The 21,412-nt window shown below is 33.5% G+C and overlaps 1 protein-coding gene across 1 annotated transcript in view; it reads right to left on the reverse strand.

The window, feature by feature from the left end:
- Positions 1-2,986: 2,986 nt before the first annotated feature.
- The window catches only part of LOC142223760 (putative cytochrome P450 313b1), a 53,065-nt gene continuing 34,639 nt past the window's right edge, over positions 2,987-21,412 (reverse strand). Inside the window, exons 3-8 of the mRNA XM_075293603.1 lie at positions 19,490-19,687; positions 19,238-19,420; positions 13,148-13,208; positions 7,160-7,286; positions 3,694-3,906; positions 2,987-3,638 (exon numbers count right to left, since the gene is read on the reverse strand). Coding sequence (XP_075149718.1) covers positions 3,042-3,638; positions 3,694-3,906; positions 7,160-7,286; positions 13,148-13,208; positions 19,238-19,420; positions 19,490-19,687 — 1,379 coding nt within the window. The 3' untranslated portion in view covers positions 2,987-3,041. The remainder of the gene's footprint in view (positions 3,639-3,693; positions 3,907-7,159; positions 7,287-13,147; positions 13,209-19,237; positions 19,421-19,489; positions 19,688-21,412) is intronic.

A 21,412-nucleotide genomic window follows, 5' to 3' on the forward strand; every position in this document is an offset into this window, starting at 1 on the left:
TTTGGCTTATTAGAGCCAATTTCCATACTAATTAAAAATTTTCAAATTTTCAAATTCGCTGATGCAACTAAGGCTTGGATGGACATTATGGATCACGCAAACCAAGAATAGTTTAAAGTTGCGAATGAGAGATGTAAACCTACACACAAAGAAATTTGTTAGTAGGGACAGCAGAAAAGTCTGCTAAAACAGCAAAAAGTCTGCTGAAAAAGGGACAGCAGTCACTGTTTGCTGAAATAGCAATCATTTCCTGCTATTTTTTAAGCTCGATTACACTAAAACATGTTTTATTTTGGCTAAAACAAATAAAATTGTCAACTTAGGAGCTATCCTAACATAATTAAAATAATATTTTGTGAATATCTATAGTATTTGTCAAAAAAATCTGAATATTTATCGAATTGAGGCATAACAGCAAACAAAATGTTTGCTGATCGTATTTAGGAGCTTGTAAGTATATTACAGGGCAAAAATATACCAAAAACTACTTTTGGTTCTTAAATATGCTTTGGGGAAAAATTTATAACCAAAATTTTTTATAAATTGTTGTTCATTAGGCCCCGAAGTAAAAAATTTAACAGCAGACATCGACTGCTGTTTTTAGCAGACTTTTTTCTATGAGTGTAGTAGAGTTTTGAATAAATATAATATAAAGCATTTGTTTATCCCTTTTATCGGGGAGACGAAATTAAATTAAATTAAAAAATATTCACAATTTCTTTAATTCAATATTAGGTTTTTTACATAAGGTTTAGGACTTTTGCGACATATGTATTATGCCGTCTTAAACGTATGTCGCAAAAGTCACAGTTTGCGACAGGCAAACCCTGTTGAATAGTCTGAATGAACCTCAAATAATAGGCTATCGCTACACCCAGCATAAACCTGAATATAGCAGAATTGTCAAAATACTGTTAAAAATAAAATTATAGGCTTGTTTTTACAATTTTTATTGCATGTATCGTTCAATACAATTCCTATAAATATTTACTAATAACTTTATTTGCTTAATTTTTTGCCTTAACGCTGTGTAAGTGTAAGTCCAAAGAAGAACAAAAACGAAAATGAATCCTGGACAAAACACTCCAACTAAAGTGTCAATACCTCTTTAATTGGTTTTGATGGAATTCTATTTATTTCAAATATTTAACAAATGTAGAAGTTCTTGTATTAAATGAATTATTTTATTTCATAATGTCGATAGAAAATGACAAAGTTTGCTGCTAACATAGCAAATAAGTTTGCTAATTCAGCAGTATTTGTTTGCTATTTTAGCAGTAAACAAGTATATACGGCAGTAAGTTCGGCCAGGCCGAAGCTTATGTACCTTCCACCATGGATATCGTAGAAACTTCTGAAGACTGTCATCCACAATCTAATTACTTGGGTTGCGGTAACTTTTGCCGATGACAAGGCATCTTAAAACTTCCTAATATCGTAATATATACCACGTAGTCCATACGTGGTATATATTAAACTTAAAATGGCCGATTAAATACGTATATAATTAAGTTTGACAAAATTTTCTATAGAAATAAAATTTTGACAACATTTTCTATAGAAGTAAAATTTGGACAAAATTTTCTATAGAAATAAGATTTTAACAAAATTGTCTATAGAAATAACATTTTGACAAAATTTTCTATTGAAATAAAATTTTTACAAAATTTTCAAAAGATTTAAAATTTTGACAACATTCTCTATAGAATTAAAATTTTGACAACATTGTCTACAGAAATAAAATTTTGCCAAAATTTTCTATAGAAATAAAATTTGACAAAATTTTCTATAGGAATAAAATTTCGACAAAATTTTCTATAGAAATAAAATTTTGACAAAATTTTTTATAGAAATAAAATTTTGCTAGATTATTTTTGCTCGAGTGGCATGACTATGAACTGATATGGACCAATTTTTGTGTGATTGGGGATCGGCTATATATAACTAAAGACCGATATGGACCAATTTTGGCATGGTCATTAGCGTTCATATATTAACACCACATTGCAAATTTCATCCGGTTCGGATGAATTTTGCTCATCCAAGTGGCTCCGGAGTTCAAATCTGGGTATCAGTTTATATAGGGGCTATATATAATTATGGACTGATATGGACCAATTTTTGAATGGTTCTTAGAGACTATATATTAATACCATGTACCAAATTTCAGCCGGATCGGATGAAATTTGCTTCTCTTAGAGGATCCGCAAACCAAATCTGGGAATCGGTTTATATGGGGGCTATATGTAATTATGAACCGATATGGACCAATTGTTGCATGGTTGTTAGAGACCATATACTAACACCACGTACCAAATTTCAACCGGATCGGATGAATTTTGCTCCTCTAAGAGGCTCCGGAGTTCAAATCTGGGGATCGGTTTATATGGGGGCTATAATAATTATGGACCGATATGGACTAATTTTTGCGTGGTTGTTAGATACCATATGCTAATACCATGTACCAAATTTCAGCAGGATCGGATGAATTTTGCTCCTCTAAGAGGCTCCGGAGTTCAAATCTGGCGATCGGTTTATATGGGGGCTATACGTAAAAGTGGACCGATATGGACCAATTTTTGCACGGTTGTTAGAGACGATATACTTACACCATGTATCAAATTTCAGCCTGATCGGATGAAATTTGCTTCTTTTAGAGCAATCGCAAGCCAAATTTGGGGGTCCGTTTATATGGGGGCTATACGTAAAAGTAGACCGATATGAACCAATTTTTGCATTGTTGTTAGAGACCATATATTAACACCATGTACCAAATTTCAGCCGGATCGGATGAAATTTGCTGATGAAATTTGAAAACTGCTGTTTTAGCAAACATTTCTGCTGTTATAATAACAAAATTTTTTGGGTGTTTGATTATATGTTTCGTTAAAGGAATCATGTAGGCATTTATTTTATTTCGGGGTTGCCATAAAGTGTTACAAAATACCTCTGTTGACTCGTAAGTCGTAACCGTGGACACAAAATATTTTATACAACAATCATTTTTATTCATATTATAAAAACATACATGTATATATAGTTCACAACCTTTTTTCAACTTTCATATATGGATAATTTACTAACTTCAACGATATTGTGCCCTTTACAACTATATCTGAAGGCTTGACATTTGTAAGAACGCGGAAATTAAGAAATATTTTTGCCAAGATTATTTTTATATGCAACATGGCATATCGAAGCCCTATGCACATTCGGAGACCTTTGGTAAATGGTACGAAAGCGAAAGAATGATGCTTCTTATCCGAACCAAAGTGAAGGTCAGGATTAAAATATTTTGCCTTGGGCCCCCAAAATTTTTCATTTCGCTGCATATTAAAGATATCGAGAAGAAGTTGTGTGCCTTTTGGCACCAACAGTCCATCACGCAAATAGAAGTCCTCTGAAGCACTTCTTATAACAGCCGGAACAGTTGGATAAAGTCGCAGCGCCTCATTGATAACCATCTCGGTATATACCATTTGATCAAGTTCTTCTTTCGTAATATCATCGAGGAATAATTCGTCACCGTGTTTGGGAAATATATTGATTAGCTCATTAAATAATTTTTCCTGAAATTCAGGATACAAAGCAAGACAGAGGCACACGAAATAAACTGTTGTTGAAATTGTTTCAAATGACTGTAAGATATTTAAAATAATTTATGTGATCAAGAAATAACGTCACAATACTTACTCCTGCTATTATAGTATGAGTTTCTTCAACGATATCCTGGAAAGAGAGTTTACCATTTTCAAAATGATTTCTGACACATTCTATAAATATCTTCGATTTAGACTTCTGTATCTCATAATCATTGGAAACATTAGAGTTGATATCCGCTTGAGAATTTGATGGCTTACTATTTTGCACAGGTATTTGTCCGGGCAATAGGGCCTGTTTTAAATTCTATAATTGGAAAAGAGACATTTGGATCAGAATTTGTGTTATCAGCTATATATATTTTTAATTATTGTCAACAAGTTTGTCGAAGATCATTTATTATTAAAGGTTAGCACTAAGTTCGAGATTAGCCGCTAATGCTTAGTACTAAGTTCGTTTCTTCGAAAAACCCAGGGATGGTATCTTATTTATGCGAAATAATATACCTTCCTATTTTTTCGTGCTCAAAACAAAGATTTCGCATTTATTCCGCGCTAACGTTTTTTATATGGAGTATAACAGTTTTTCGTGCGAAAACGTGATCTTCGTACTAGGCTTAAAATAAAAATAAATATGTAAAATAGTATAAAAGTATACCTCTTTGAAACAAAATTTAATAAAGCTTGATGCGCTTTACAGACTATCAGTTATTCCGGACGACAATGCTCGTGTCGAACATATCCCATATATTGTGCACATTATACGTTAAGTCCGAAGGCATAATCGATACTGCTGCATGTTTATGGGATCGATAACACATTTACCGATTATTTAGTCATCGCCGACAAGTCGTATCGATCCGACACACTGTAAGATTCTTTACAAACACCGACATTCCGTCCGGAATAACTGATAGTCTGTAAAGCGCATGATGGGGAATTGCCCAAAACCACTTTTTATGAAGTTTATATTCTTTAAAATGAATTATTACAGAAAAGTAATTGTTTAGATTTCTAAACATGCACTATCTGCGATATGTGTAGTTAGGATATATAGGGTTTGTGGCATAATAAAATGAAAATGGATTACATGTATAGCTGTAGGTGATAACTCAGCAATGTGGTGCAAATGCGTGGCTATAAATATTATTAAGGGCTTCATGTTCTTATCTTTATTTTTTAAGAATATTTTTATTGTAGCTAGTTTAAGATTTAGTATATAAGGATGAATATTTTTTAGAATAAATTAGTGACTTACAACCACTCAATCGTGTAAGGAGTATTATTAATTTCTTTACAGTAATCGTGAAAAAATGACGATTTTAGCCGCTAAACTCGAACTTAAAGGGTGATACGGTCAAAATTTGGTCAATATAAACTTGACGTATTTCTTTCAATTTTGCATTTAAAAAACCTGTACACCCCTCATTTTGAAGGTGTGTGTGTAGAATGTTACTCCTATTTTGATTTTGGAATTCATTCTTCAGTTGTCAAAATGCCGTCCAAGCAAGAAGAACAGCGTATCAAAATTTTGCTCGCGCATCGCGAAAATCCGAGCTACTCGCACGCAAAGCTGGCAAAATCGCTAAAAGTTGCCAAATCAACCGTTACAAATGTAATTAAAGTGTTTGGGGAACGTTTGTCGACAGCCAGGAAGTCTGCATCGGGGGGAAATCGAAAACCGGAAGCCGCTGAGACGACAAAGAGAGTTGCCGGTAGTTTCAAGGGAAACCCTAACCTCTCTCTCCGAGATGCCGCAAATAAGTTGGGTGTATCGTCTACAACCGTGCATCGAGCCAAAAAACGAGCCGGACTATCGACTTACAAGAAGGTAGTGACTCCAAAGCGCGATCCCGGAGGCTGTACACGACGATGCTGACGAAGTTTGACTGCGTGGTAATGGACGACGAAACCTACGTCAAAGCCGACTACAAGCAGCTTCCGGGACAGGAGTTTTATACGGCAAAATGAAGGGGAAAGGTAGCAGATATTTTCAAGCATATAAAACTGTCAAAGTTCGCAAAGAAATATCTGGTTTGGCAAGCCATCTGTACGAATTTATGAATATTTTACGAAACATTCTGCGTTAAAGTTTCTTCATAAAGGGCGGTACTATGTTCATTCTTGCGAAAAAATTATAGAAACCATTATTTCGCACATAGAGAGCGTTGTTTATTTAGGTAACAGGGAGCGATATTGAATTAAGTTGGTGGTTGGTTGGTGGTTGCTGCTTGCTATTACAAAATTAACATTTTATTATTCCTTGGGCAATTGATTTGCTGATCCTTTGACCCTTTGTATATTTTCGGAACAAAAATATAATCCGTGTTTGCGTCATAAACCCACACAAATAGTTTTAATAAATAAATTTCTTAATTCACATTGCAAATGGCGCCATGCTATAAACGTCAGTTTTTTAACTCGAAACTCGAAAAAAGTACCGAAAATGGAAAAAATTTCACTATTTTTTCGCATTTTTTGGTTTTGTATGGAGTTTCAACGCGAAAACCGAACAGAGTACCGTCCTTAACGAAGAAGTTGCATTGAAGTTGTAAAATTTCCGTGAATTTAAAAAAGGATTCGCGCGCGCGAATTCTTTTTTAAATTCATCACATTCAGTTTGTCCTCAAGTTCTTGCATCTTTCGTTTTATTAACTTGATTTAAAAAATTAACACAGTTATACTGACATGTCGTTTGTAACCTTCGTAAATATTAATAAGAGAAAGAGAGACTGTATGCCAAATTGGCTTCCATAATAGTGGTTTGCCAAAATATCTTTTCCGGCAAACTTTCGCACATTCAGTATTCACTCATATGTTCTGATTTGGCAAATAGTGCTATGAGTTCTTGGGGGCTTTGTGGAGCGTTTTGCACCATTTTCTCCTTAATTTTCTAATAGACCACGAGATCTGCACTGTCTTTCTAGTTACGGCATTTTGAATTAAATAGCGTACGTATTTAGTTAACCAAAATTGGGGATCATTTCGGACATTTTTTGATTTGTATTCCAACATTCATTTTCCCCATAAAATATTGGGCGTTTTGACCGCCTATTTTTTGGGACATATGACCGCGATGAGGGAGGACATAAAGCCCAAACTAAAATTGGGCGATGTGACCGCCCCATCGGAGGTCATAACGCCCAAAAATCATAATTGTATTCTGTTTTTGCAGATTTAGTTTTGATTTTAGCGGCTAAAGTCGATACCCACCTTTAAAGTTGGGTATTAAGTTCGCATTATCTCTTTAACATAAAATAGTAATTTTTTCACAGTTACTTCTCTTTAGTAACGTTAATGGGAAAAAATGACTATGTTTAAGTTAAAGTTAATTAGATTTGATTTACTCGATTTTGGATTAATAGTACTTTTTTTTATATACTACTTTGTATACTACTTTGTATACTACTTTGTAGTACATCTAAGACTAAACTAAATTGATTAATGCTTTTCCTTTATTTTCGAACCTTTTTTTTCTAAGTGCAAAAAAAATAATATATTCTTAAAACATCGTCAATTTAAAAATTTTGTTTGAATGCGAAATATATATATTTCCTTACATTGCCAACAAACTCGTTAATAGTATTTATGTTTTTTTCCATCCTTTTGTAATCCGTGGTTAACGAAAATAACACATCTGGATGCTTCCATGGTTTCAGTATTCTATCAATTATTCTATCAAGAAATCTGAAAAATACAAATATGATAAGAAATTACACTTAACGAAACTTTTATTAGCAGACTTCAGAAAAATATGCCAAATGCCCAAAAGTCTGCTGAGAAAGGGAAAACAGTCCCCGTTTGCTAACCTTTAACTGTCCACGTGGTGGTAAAATTTACCCCCTTGCCAGTGTTGCCAGGTTAGGGGTTTCCCCCCAAATTGTGGGGGTTTTTGCACGTTTAGGGGGATTTTTAGAGGTAAAATTTATTTAGGGGGATGTTTGGGGGTAAAAAAATATCTTAGAGTCATAAAGTGGAGCAATTTTCAACCAAATTTGGAACAATTCCGACATGAAATTGGGGGAGAAAGATGCAGGAAATCAACCCAAGTTCCTAAATATAAGCAAGTAAGCTTTACCATTATTTTCATTATCCTTTTCAATTGCTTCTTTTTAATTTTTTAATATTTGACACAATTAAAAAAAATGGTATTTTAACTTAGCAGCTGAAAGCATTTTTAGAGTCAAATTTTCATTCAATTATGGGTCTTAGGGAGCCACCGTGGTGCAATGGTTCAGCGCTGGATTATCCCACCTCATTAATGTTAGCGACATTTCTGAGTGTTTCAAAACTTCTCTAAGTGGTTTCACTACAATGTGAACGCCGTTCGGACTCGGCTATAAAAAAGAGGTCCCTTGTCATTGAGCTTAACATGGATTTGGGCAGCACTCAGTGATAAGAGAGAAGTTCACCATTTTGGTATCACAATGGACTGAATAGTCTAAGTGAGCCTGATACATCGGGCTGCCACCTAACCTACACTGAAAAAACAGTGAACCCACCAGGAAGAAAAGATTTAGTTATTTTTAGAAATTTTTTAATATTTTTAGAAAATTTTAACTAAACAAATTCAAGAAAATTTATTAGACATAATTAGTGACATGATGGGCACATTTGTAATAAAATTTACAAATTTAAAGAAATAATTAACTATTTTGTGAGAAATACGAATTTAGTAAAACTTTTTACTTAATTTGTGTATAATTTTTTTCCCATTTTTTAGTTAATTTAACTAACGTACGCAAAAAATTATTAGAGAAAAGGAAATTTTCTCCAAACATAATAATTCCATGAACTAAAATAATGTTAAATTGGCTTTAGTGAAATAGAGAGTTAACTTTTTTTTGACGACAAACGATTTAAAATTTTAATAATGTGTATATTTACTGAATTTCGTTTAGTTTTTTACTTTGTAAACCGATTTTTTTAAATTAATTTGATTTAAAATATTTATACATTAAATTATTTTGTTTTACCTACTTTTTAAATTGATATCGTATTATTATATATTTTTATTCAATTAAATTTTTAAAATGTATCACTACAGGATTTTTTTCACGAAATTTTTTACATTCTTAAATTCTTGGGGGTTTTTGAAAAAACTCTAGACCAATTTAGGGGTTTTTTTTCTTAAGATTTGGGGGGAAGATTCAAAAATCACCTGGCAACACTGCCCCTCGCACGCATGTTTACTTGTATTACAAGATGTGTGAAATAAAGTGCATGATAATTTTTAAAAGTACATATAATGTTTCGAAATATTGTTTTATTTTTGTTAAATACAATGTGTTCTAATCAACAAGTGTAATAACGATACAAAAAATTATTTTTTTTTTATAGAAAAAATATTTATATAAAAAAGTATATACAGCAGTAAGTTTGGCCGTGCCGAATCTTAAATATCCACCACCATAAATTAAATATTATAGTTTCCTTTGAAATGTCAGGGGGGTTTGATACAGATATTCTCCCAAACAGAGCATTTCAACTATTACACTTCCGGAAGATAAATTTAAAGATTTTACCTATGAAGTCTATATCAGATTCTGGATTTACATGCAAAGAAAAAAAAAACGTTTGGAAAACGTGTACCGAAAACTTTTTTCTTTGGTTAGAGGTTTTTGAATTTCTTCGAAAATTTTAAACTTTTATCACCACAAAAATTCATTTGTTACAAAATTTTTATTTTTTTCAATAAAAAAATATTTTTGAACCAACAACACAGTCCATTTCGTTTATATCAAGCACTGTTTTTTCTGACTTTAAGTCTTTAATAAGATACATTTTACATTTTCATAGTAAAAATGTAATAAAATAGTATATAATGTTGAACGCCTTTTCGGAACATATCTAGAATATATGTAAAAAATCTTTTTGGTGTTCGGTCGAAGCTGGGATCGAACCCAGGACCCTTCGTACAGAAGGTCGGACATTGCTAGATAGACTCAGAATTTCACAATGACCCTGAATATATATACTTTAGGGGGTCTGAGATCAATATTTTGATGTGTTATAATCGGAATGACAAAGTTAGTATACCCCCCTCATCCTATGGCTGAGGACATAAAAATGAGAGGGGGAATTCCCCTTTGTCTTTGTTTTTTTTTTCTAGTAAAAGCTAAATTTCTACGATTTCGAAATATACTTTAGGGGGTCTGAGATCAATATTTTGTTATAAACGGAATGACAAAGTTAGTATACCCCCTATGGCTGAGGGCATAAAAATGAGAGGGGGAACTCCCCTTTGTTTTTGACTTTTTTCAGCAAAAGCTTAATTTTTTACGATTTACTTGATATTTACAGAGGGCATGGTGGCAGGTTAATTATTACGGGGTACCTAGTTTGTTTTATATGTGGTCGGGGGGAGGGACCACGTATTCTCGCTACTTCATGCAACATTTTTGCCATAAACATATTTTTTCTCACCAAACATATCATACTTGTCGAAATCAAAAACATAATTTATGAGGAAATTATGTTTCTGATAGCGACACATATGTTACATGTTCCCTGTGAAAATGTGACATTGAAACATGTTCGGCACGATCATACTCGTTGTCTGTGTGTATTCTTTAGATAAGTTAATTTCTAAGTACACCCAAAGAAAAAATAATTTACTTCGGAACGAAATTTTAGACAAATTCAAACAATTGTCACTGATCTTTTTTTATTTGCTTTTAAAGAAAACTTTTTAGCGTAAAAAGAAAACTTTTCCAAATTTCCTTTCCTCTTCTTCTTTCAATGTTCTACAAAAAAAAAGAATATAGGTCCATAATATCCCAGCAAAAAAAGCGTCGCCAACAAAGTAATGAAAATTTTCTTTTTGGTCCGGAAGTGGTGCAAAATTGACGCAGAAGCGATGAACTTAACATGGGCTTGTCATAGGACGGAAGTCCTCCATTTCAACGGCCGTTGTACTGAATTTGCATCACTTCTTTAGGTGTGATCCGAATTCAATGTTTTGGATGTAAATTAAAAAATTCTGTAATATTTTGTCAAATAAATAATTTTTATAATTTTTAATGGATTCTAACGCTTGTCGGAAACGTTTCACCTCAAATATTTCCAAAAATGCACAATTTTTTCAGATTGGATTTAGCACTTTTTTCGGCAAAATTTAAATGATTTGTACCATTTTATGAATTCTTACTCTGTTTTTAACCTATTTGAAACAAACAAATTAAATTTACCCATTAAAACTATGAAAAAATCAGGTCATAGAAATTGAATTAAAAGAACTTCCTGGGTAATTAAAATAAAGAACATCATTGGGAGTGCATCTTCTCGAAGTGCTTTTAAAGTTGTGACTTTAGAAGAATTTCCACATTTTTTGCTGGGATGTGTAGTAATGTCATTGTGAATAACCGTCCAATCCATGGTTGTGGGTACCTAAGAATCGGCCCGGCTGACCTTTTGCCGTATACACATAGAGAAGGAATATGATCACCTTAAACATGTTTCAAGAGCAAAATGTTATTTTTGGACGGAGAACATGTAACATGTTTGTGGCAACATAATGTGTCTGATTTCGGCAACCATGTACATTTTTGGCTAGAAAATAAAAGTTTTGCGACAAATATGTTCCATGTTCTCCGTCTAATAAAAACATTTTACCAATTAATGAATTATTGATAGAAACGAGCTCGAGGTCTGTGGTTTTTAATTTATTTTTTATTCAATATTTATTAAGTTAAGCCCGGTATGCACCTCTAGCGAAATTTTCGGTAGCAAAAATTTATTTAAGTCTACAACAAAAAAACAGGGCTGTGTACACAAATTTTAAACCAGCTAATCGCTTTTAAAAATTGTTAATATATGTTCCAAATATTCCTCAAATAAATTGTTTATTATTTACAGACCTTTTAAAACTTTTACGCACACAATGATTGTAATAAATTAAATGTTTGCTGCCAAAATATGCTTTTGACAGCCCTGTTATTTTCATTAGAGGTGCGTACCAGCTTACGAAATTGAACGCTACCGAAAATTTCGTTAGCATAAATAGCAATGCATTTCTTATGGGAATGAAATTTTTCGCTAGAGGTGCATACCGGCCTTTAGTATGACAACAGACGCTGTGTCGTTACACGGATGAAAAAGACTGTTTTTCATATGTTTGGCTATAAACATTATATGTTTGGAACACAAATTTTTAAACACAATATTTTTGAGTGCAAGCATATAATGTTCATAAACTAGCATAACATGTTTGGGACATATATGTTAATATGTTAGAACATATTATGTTTGGGACATAAAATGTTTGTAAATATAATATGCTTGGATGCAAACATATATTAATTTAGAAATAGTCTATAAACATATATGTGTTTAGTAGCTTGGAGCGCTATTTAACAGGGAGCGATATTGAATTAAGTTGGTGGTTGTTGCTTGTTATTACAAAATTTACATTTTATTTTTCCTTGGGCAATTGATCAGCTACTTCTTTGATCTTTACAAACTGTGTGGTCCGCTGTTCGAATCCCCGTCCGGCAAAAGGTAAAATTAAAATAAAAAAAAATTGAATAATTTCTTCTACAATGTTTGTATTACAGAAAAAGGTGCTAAGAACTAAAAAATGTCTTGGAAGTGAGAAAGATGTGGGGGAATATACAATTAGGCAGAAACAAAATTTTGAGTATTCAGGTCGAAAACCTATGTTGTTAGCACCTATATTACCTGTTTATTTTCATAATTCACTATGATTGTAAATATATAAATAAATAAATAAATAAAATTTTGAGCACAATATTGTTTGGGAGAATTTTTTTAAGCATATAATATTTTTGGGTGCAAAATGCTTCCAAACATATTATATGTTCACAAAATAACATATTGTTTTTTGGAAGACAACATTATTGAATTTGGATGCAAAAATACAAAATGTTTGGAACTTAGACTACCCAAACATATATTGTTTAGACCAAATGCTTTCAAACATAAAAAATGCTTTCAAACATATTATATATTGGTAGAGATCAAACATATAAATGTTTTGGCAATACCCAAGAATGTATATGCTTGAAGCAAAATATGTTTGAGAGTATATGTTACAGAAGCGATTTTTTGTGAGCGTGTAGATTCTACTCAATAGTGGGTGTACTATTTTTGTTGTTTTCAAAAATTTTCCCGAAGAAGTCTTTCAATGACCCCGAGCTCGTTTCTATCCATAATTCATTAATTGGAAAAATCAAATACAGGTCGAATACAATAAAAACAAGTTTGTAACATAATAACATTTTACTCTTGAAATATGTTTGATGTCATCATATTCCTTCTCTGCGTGTATATGTACTTGTTAAAGCTGACTGGGGCGGTGTAAAATTGCAATTTGTATACATTTATAATTGTATGAGCATATTGAATGGTATTTCACACAAGACTCTTACAACACATAATAAATTTACATCTGGTTATTTATGGTAAATAGTAGTTAGGACTGCTTTACCTTTTGAAGTTGTTATTTTAATAAAATATAGGCAGAACTACTATATGAATTACAAAAATAATGAAATATACATAAATAACGGAAATGGGAATATATTTACTCAGTATAAGCATCGGTTATTTCATCGTCTTCAAAATCCATTTTATGTCCCATTGTTGTCTCTGTGTATAGATTTGGATAAAAATAAAATAAAAAAAAATATAACATTTTCGAATATATGTATAAAAACTGTTTGCTTCCCCAAATACAGTTTGCAATTTTTTTCTTTCTTTATGAAATTTGCACTTGAAATGGTTTATGATCCAATTACAAAGATTATAAAATTTTGAAAAAACTAGGATCAGGTTTAGATAGAGAGTCGACATTGTTGGCTAAACGGAGAGAGCTTTGTATTGTTTTTTTTATACTCAAAAAAGCTTTGGCACCAATTTTTTTCTGTTTTATCTGCCACTAATTACATACAGTGTTGTCAGTTTAGGGGATTTTCCCCAAAACTGGGAATTTTTTTCTCGTGGTTGGGGATATTTTTTCACTTTGAGGATCTGGGGATTTGGCTGGGGATAACGTCATGATTTGGGAACTTTTCTGGGGATAATTCCACTTTCAATCACAATCACAGTACTAAATTTGTTATAGAAAGTGTACAAGCGAAGTACAATAACATTTATGAGCTTTGGTAGATTTTGCAAAATATTCCTCTCCAACTAAAAGGTACTTCACAAATTTTCTATAGAAATACCATTTTGACAAAATTTTCTATATAAACAACATTTTGATATTAGCTATAAAAATAAAATTTTTAAAAATTTTTTATAGAAATAAAATTTTGACAATATTTGCTATAGAAATACAATTTTGGCACGAAGTACAATAACGCTTATGGGCTTTGGTAGATTTTGCAAAATATTCCTGTCCAACTAAGAGGTACTTCACAAACTTTCTATAGAAATAACATTTTGATAAAATTTTCTATATAAACAAAATTTTAGCATTAGCTATAAAAATAAAATTTTTATAGAAGTAAAATTTTGACAACATTTTTATGTAAATAAAATTTTGACATAATTTCCTGTAGAAGTGAAATTTTGACAAAAGTTTTTATAGAAATAAAATTTTGACAAAATTTTTTAAACTAATAAAATTTTGAAAACAAATACAGAAATAGAATTTTGACAACATTTGCTATAGAAATAAAATTTTGACAAAATTGTTTATAGAAATGTAATTTTGACAACAGTTGCTGCTATAGAAATAATATTGACAACAATTTCGATAGAAGTAAAATGTTGACAAAATTTTCTATGGAAATAAAATTTTAAGAAAATTTCTATAAAACTAAAATTTTGAGAAAATTGTCTAAATAAATACAATTTTGACAAAATTTTGACAAAATATTCTATAAAGGTACAATTTCCTATAGAATTAAAATTTTGACAACATTTTCTATGGTATTAAATTTTTGACAAAACTTTCTATAGAAATAAATTTTTGAGAAAATTTTCTATGGAATTAAAATTTTGACAAAATTTTCTATAGAAATAAATTTTTGAGAAAATTTTCTAAAGAAATAAAATTTTGACAAAAATTCCTATAGAATTTTTATTACAAAACACACTTCGATTGCAACAATTGACCAGCTAACAGACTTGCCGGGAGCCACCGTGGTGCAATGGTTAGCATGCCCGTCTTGCATACACAACGTCGTGGGTTCGATTCCTGCTACGACCGAACACCACAATGGACTGAATAGTCTAAGTGAGCCTGATTCATCGGGCTGCCAGCGGTGGATTATCCCACCTCAGTAACGCTGGTGACACTTCTGAGGGTTTCAAAGCTTCTCTAAGTGGTTTCACTGCAATGTGGAACGCCGTTCGGACTCGGCTATAAAAAGGAGGTCCCTTGTCATTGAGCTTAACATGGAATCGGGCAGCACTCAATGATAAGAGAGAAGTTCACCACTGTGGTATCACAATGGAGTGAATAGTCTAAGTGAACCTGATACATCGGGCTGCCACATAACCTAACCTAACCTAACAGACTTGCTGAAGTCCTTACCGATTAAAGAATTCGATATTGTAAGATTGTTTTTATTTTTCATAGAATAAAATGTACACACATACGAGGGCGGTTCGGAAACTTCTTAGCCTATCAATTAAAGAGAATAGTTAGTTTATCAAAAATATTTTTATTTTTCAATATGATCTCCTGAAACTTCAATACACTTAGTCCAACGCTTTTCTAGCAATTCTATCCCTTGATTAAAATAGTTTTCCTCAAGGTCTTCAAAATAGTGGTTTACAACTGTAATTGCATCTTCATTTGAGGTAAAACGCTTGCCAGCAAGGAATTTTTTTTAGATTTGGGAACAAGTAAAAGTCACTGGGAGCTAAATCAGGAGAATAAGGTTGGTGGTGGTCATGCAACTCGTACTTATTTCGCTTAAAACGATCCAAACAAGCTTGAGAAATGTTCATTCTTATGCGTTTTTGATCGACTGTTAACAAATGCGGCACCCATCTTGCACAAAGCTTTTTCATCTGTAGTTCTTCATGCAAAATTAAATGGACTCGATCATTTGAGATGTCAATGATATTAGCAATTTCACGAACTTTTATTCGTCGATCATTTAATAGCATATCATGCACTTTGGCTACAATTTCTGTTGTTGTTGCCGTCCACAGCGTGGTTTATCTTCAATGCTTGTACGACCCGTTTAAATTCAGCAACCCAATTTACTGTTGCATATGAAGGAGCACTTTTACCTAACACATTCACCATATCATTATGAATTTCTTGTCCCGATAAACCTTTTTTATGTAAATATTTAATGACAGCACGCATTTCTAATTTTTCCACTGTAAAGGTGAGTATTAAAGGGTGATACGGTCAAAATTTGGTCAAGGGAAAACGCGTGTAAATCGGTGAAATCGTTTATTTAAAAAATCAAATTAAATTTCTTTTTCAAGTTCAATTAGTATAAAATTCAGGAAAAATATTCAGTTAGGCTTTCGCTTTTCCAAATCCGAATTGCCGGGCCTCACGCTTGATAACTGCCATCAGATTTTGTACAGCCACCTTGTCCACCTTCTTCGCCGCAGAAAGCCAGTTTGCCTTGAACTGCTGCTCGTCCTTAGCAGTTTTTTTGGTCTTCTTTAGGTTCCGCTTGACAATAGCCCAGTATTTCTCAATTGGGCGGAGCTCTGGCGTGTTGGGAGGGTTCTTGTCCTTGGGAACCACCTGCACGTTGTTGGCGGCGTACCACTCCATAGCCTTTTTACCGTAATAGCAAGATGCCAAATCCGGCCAAAACAGTACGGAACAACCGTGTTTCTTCAGGAAAGGCAGCAGACGTTTATTCAAACACTCTTTCACGTAAATTTCTTGGTTGACAGTCCCGGAAGCTATGAAAATGCTGCTTTTCAAGCCACAGGTACAGATGGCTTGCCAAACCAGATATTTCTTTGCGAACTTTGACAGTTTTATGTGCTTGAAAATATCTGCTACCTTTCCCCTTCCTTTTGCCGTATAGAACTCCTGTCCCGGAAGCTGCTTGTAGTCGGCTTTGACGTAGGTTTCGTCGTCCATTACCACGCAGTCAAACTTCGTCAGCATCGTCGTGTACAGCCTCCGAGATGGCTCTTTGGCCGTCGTATTTTGTTTATCATCGCGATTTGGAGTCACTACCTTCTTGTAAGTCGATAGTCCGGCTCGTTTTTTGGCTCGATGCACGGTTGTAGACGATACACCCATCTTATTTGCGGCATCTCGGAGAGAGAGGTTAGGGTTTCGCTTGAAACTACCTGCAACTCTCTTTGTCGTCTCAGCGGCTTCCGGTTTTCGATTTCCCCCCGACCCAGACTTCCTGGCTGTCGACAAACGTTCCCCAAACACTTTAATTACATTTGTAACGGTTGATTTGGCAACTTTTAGCGATTTTGCCAGCTTTGCGTGCGAGTAGCTCGGATTTTCGCGATGCGCGGGCAAAATTTTGATACGCTGCTCTTCTTGCTTGGACGGCATTTTGACAACTGAAGAATGAATTCCAAAATCAAAATAGGAGCAACATTCTACACACACACACCTTCAAAATGAGGGGTGTTCAGGTTTTTTAAATGCAAAATTGAAAGAAATACGTCAAGTTTATATTGACCAAATTTTGACCGTATCATCCTTTAAGTTCGAGTTTAGCCGCTAAAATCACTAAAGTGAAAACTAAATCAGTAAGAACAAGTATATACAGCAGTAAGTTCGGCCGGGCCGAATCTTAAATACCCACCACCATGAACCAAATATTAGGGTTTCCTTTGAAATTTCAGGAGGGCTTGAGGACTTGAGGACACAACCCGAAGATAAATTTAAAGATTTCACCTATGAGGACTATATCAGATTCTGGATTTATAAGAACCATTTTTGTTTGAGGTTTAGAGGAATCATGAACATCTCTTGTAAGTGTGCAAGAAAATTATAAAATAACGTCTTGATTTGAAATCTTAAATCTGTAGAAGTGAAATCTGGAAATTTTACATTGAGTTTCAAGCAATTTTCATGATCAGTGCGCCTTCTACACCCTCAAGAAGTGAAGTCGGTCTATATGGAGGCATTACCATATGGATCGATAAAAGCTTAATCCGATACACGTTTTTGTGAGCCTAAAATACCAGAATATTTACAATTTCAGGCAAATCAGATAAAAACTACGGTTTCTAGAAACCCAAGGAGTTAAATCGGGAGATCGTTCTTATGGGGGCTATACTAAAATATGGACCGATACTCACCGTTTTCGGCACACCTCTTTATGACCCGAAAATACCTCTAGATTTCCAATTTCAGGTAAATAGGATAAAAACTTCGGATTCTAGAAGCCCAAGAAGTAAAATCTTGAAATCGGTCTATATGGGGGCTATACCAAAATATGGACCGATACTCACAATTTTTGGCACACGTATTTGTGTTCCTACAATACCTCTAGATTTCCAATTTCAGACAAATTGGATAAAAACTACGGTTTCTATAAGCCCAAGACCCCAAATCGGGAGGTCGTTTTATATGGGGACCATACCAAAACATGGACCGATACTCACAATTTTTGGCACATGTATTTGTGGTCCTACAATACCTCTAGATTTCCAATTTCAGGTAAATTGAATAAAAACTTCGGTTTCTATAAGCCCAAGAAGTAAAATGGGGAGATCGGTCTATATGGGGGCTATACCAAAACATGGACCGATAATCACCATTTTCGGCACACCTCTTTATGGTCATAAAATACCTCTAGGTTTCAAATTTCAGGCAAATTGGATAAAAACTACGATTTCTATAAGCCCAAGACCCCAAATCGGGAGGTCGGTTTATATGGGGACTATATCAAAACCTGGACCGATATAGCCCATCTTCGAACTTGACCTGCCTGCAGACAAAATACGAGTTTGTGCAAAATTTCAGTACGATTGCTTCATTATTGAAGACTGTAGCGTGATTACAACAGACAGACAGACGGACAGACGGACATCGTTATATCGTCTTAGAATTTCTCCCTGATCAAGAATATATATACATTATATAGTCGCAAATCGATATTTCGATGTGTTACAAACGGAATGACAAACTTATTATACCCCCGTCACCATTCTATGGTGGTGGGTAGAAAAATGCATGAAATTATACGTATTTGTTGCAAATTTTATTATAACTTGATGGGGAAAAACCCAAAGCAAATGTTCACAAAGTTTGTATTCCTTAAAATGGATTATTAAAGAAAAGTAATCGTGAAAAAATGACGTTTTTAGCGGCTAAACTCGAACTTAATACCCACCTTAAGACCGAAACAAAATTTAACATGTGTTCATAACAGAGATGGAAGTTTCCAAAACACTTAACTTTTTTCTGTTTATACCGCGTTTTTTGTGGTAGGCTAAGAAGTTTCCGAACTGCAATCGTACAATAATTATATGAATTTTTCTTTGGGGATTTTCCATGGGGAAAAATATTTCAGTTGTGGATTTTTTGGGGAAATAATTTCAAGATTTTGGGGATCTCTCTCAAAAAAATATTGATATACTCGTATCGATATTCCAAGTTTTAAAATCTTTATCTTGATTTTGGAGAATGCTATAAATAGTTTATTATTAATTTACTAAATAATGAATTTGTAATTGGAAGCATAAACCAAACGTTACAAATTTTTACTTACGGCATGCTGCCCCTAATACACATCTTTTTATGATTTCATAGAGGTCGTTAGTTTCCCCATTAATTTCTGACAATTTTTTTACCAATACACTGGATTGAATGTTAAATGTTGGAATAAAAGATTCAATAACCTTACGACCAAAAGCTGGAGCTAAGAGAGCTCTGCGTTCATTCCATTTTGGTGCTTATGAGAAAAAATAAATAAAATTGATTAATATTTATTATAACAATAAATTTGATTGGTTATACTTACATTTTGAAGTAAAAAGACCAGTGCCAATTGCAGATTGCAAGAATTTATATACATTGCCTTTATTTACACAATAGGGGTTTTGTAATACTTTTTCCATAGTTTCCGGATCACTGACATAAATCAAGCATTCAGTACCAAGCCATATTACAAAAGGTGTTTTGTATTTCAATGAATATTGTTCCAAAGTTTTCAAAAATGCTAAAAATTAAAAAAAAATAATTATTTATTACCCGTGTACAAATTGATGAATCTAATTCGATAGCAGAGAAGGAATATGCTTTGCTTTTTCACGGGAAACATGTAACATGTTTGTCGAAACCATGTTATTTTCTCGGAAATTATATATCTGATTGTGGAAAGCATGTTATGTTTGTCGAGAAAAAAAATATTTTTGCGACAAAAATTTTACATAGTCGCCGTGAAAAAGTAACATGGTGCCCTTGAAACATGTTTGAGGTGATCATATTCCTTCTCTGGGTGTATGATTAGATCTCAAAATTGACTCCTTTCGATGTAGAAATAATTATATATAATTCCATTCTTACCGACATCTAACACCAGATCTAAGACATTAGATCTAGGCCAATATTGAGATCTGATAACATCTCATTTCATAGTAATTAGATATGATTGGCTTAACTTATTATTTTTTTTTTTGGTGTAGTTGAAATGTCTAAATCTCTGTACAAAATTGCAAGTAAAAATTTTACTTTATTAAAAATTGTTTCCATTTCTTATTTATTATCCCTAAAAATACCCCCCAAACGTGAAAAACCCCCTAAATCCTGGCTACATGTAAATGGGAGCTGTATCTAAAACTAAATAGGGGACGAGTCTGATAAAAAAAAACACAAATGAGTCAGACTAAAACTTCGACCAAGACTATTTCTACAAAAATGTGTCTACAGACGGACCTTGCTAAGTAAACGGTCATGAATATATTTTCCAAGGACACAATGTGTCTACCTCGTCTCCTTTTTGGGTCTTGTAAACACATATACTAGCTTATAAAGGGTGATTTGTTAAGAGCTTGATAACTTTTTTTAAAAAAAAAAACGCATAAAATTTGCAAAATCTCATCGGTTCTTTATTTGAAACGTTAGATTGGTCCATGACATTTACTTTTTGAAGATAATTTCATTTAAATGTTGACCGCGGCTGCGTCTTAGGTGGTCCATTCGGAAAGTCCAATTTTGGGCAACTTTTTCGAGCATTTCGGCCGGAATAGCCCGAATTTCTTCGGAAATGTTGTCTTCCAAAGCTGGAATAGTTGCTGGCTTATTTCTGTAGACTTTAGACTTGACGTAGCCCCACAAAAAATAGTCTAAAGGCGTCAAATCGCATGATCTTGGTGGCCAACTTACCGGTCCATTTCTTGAGATGAATTGTTCTCCGAAGTTTTCCCTCAAAATGGCCATAGAATCGCGAGCTGTGTGGCATGTAGCGCCATCTTGTTGAAACCACATGTCAACCAAGTTCAGTTCTTCCATTTTTGGCAACAAAAAGTTTGTTAGCATCGAACGATAGCGATCGCCATTCACCGTAACGTTGCGTCCAACAGCATCTTTGAAAAAATACGGTCCAATGATTCCACCAGCGTACAAACCACACCAAACAGTGCATTTTTCGGGATGCATGGGCAGTTCTTGAACGGCTTCTGGTTGCTCTTCACTCCAAATGCGGCAATTTTGCTTATTTACGTAGCCATTCAACCAGAAATGAGCCTAATCGCTGAACAAAATTTGTCGATAAAAAAGCGGATTTTCTGCCAACTTTTCTAGGGCCCATTCACTGAAAATTCGACGTTGTGGCTCGTTAGTAAGTCTATTCATGATGAAATGTCAAAGCATACTGAGCATCTTTCTCTTTGACACCATGTCTGAAATCCCACGTGATCTGTCAAATACTAATGCATGAAAATCC

This window comes from Haematobia irritans, chromosome 2 (assembly GCF_050003625.1).
Source record: "Haematobia irritans isolate KBUSLIRL chromosome 2, ASM5000362v1, whole genome shotgun sequence".
Lineage (NCBI taxonomy): Eukaryota > Metazoa > Arthropoda > Insecta > Diptera > Muscidae > Haematobia > Haematobia irritans.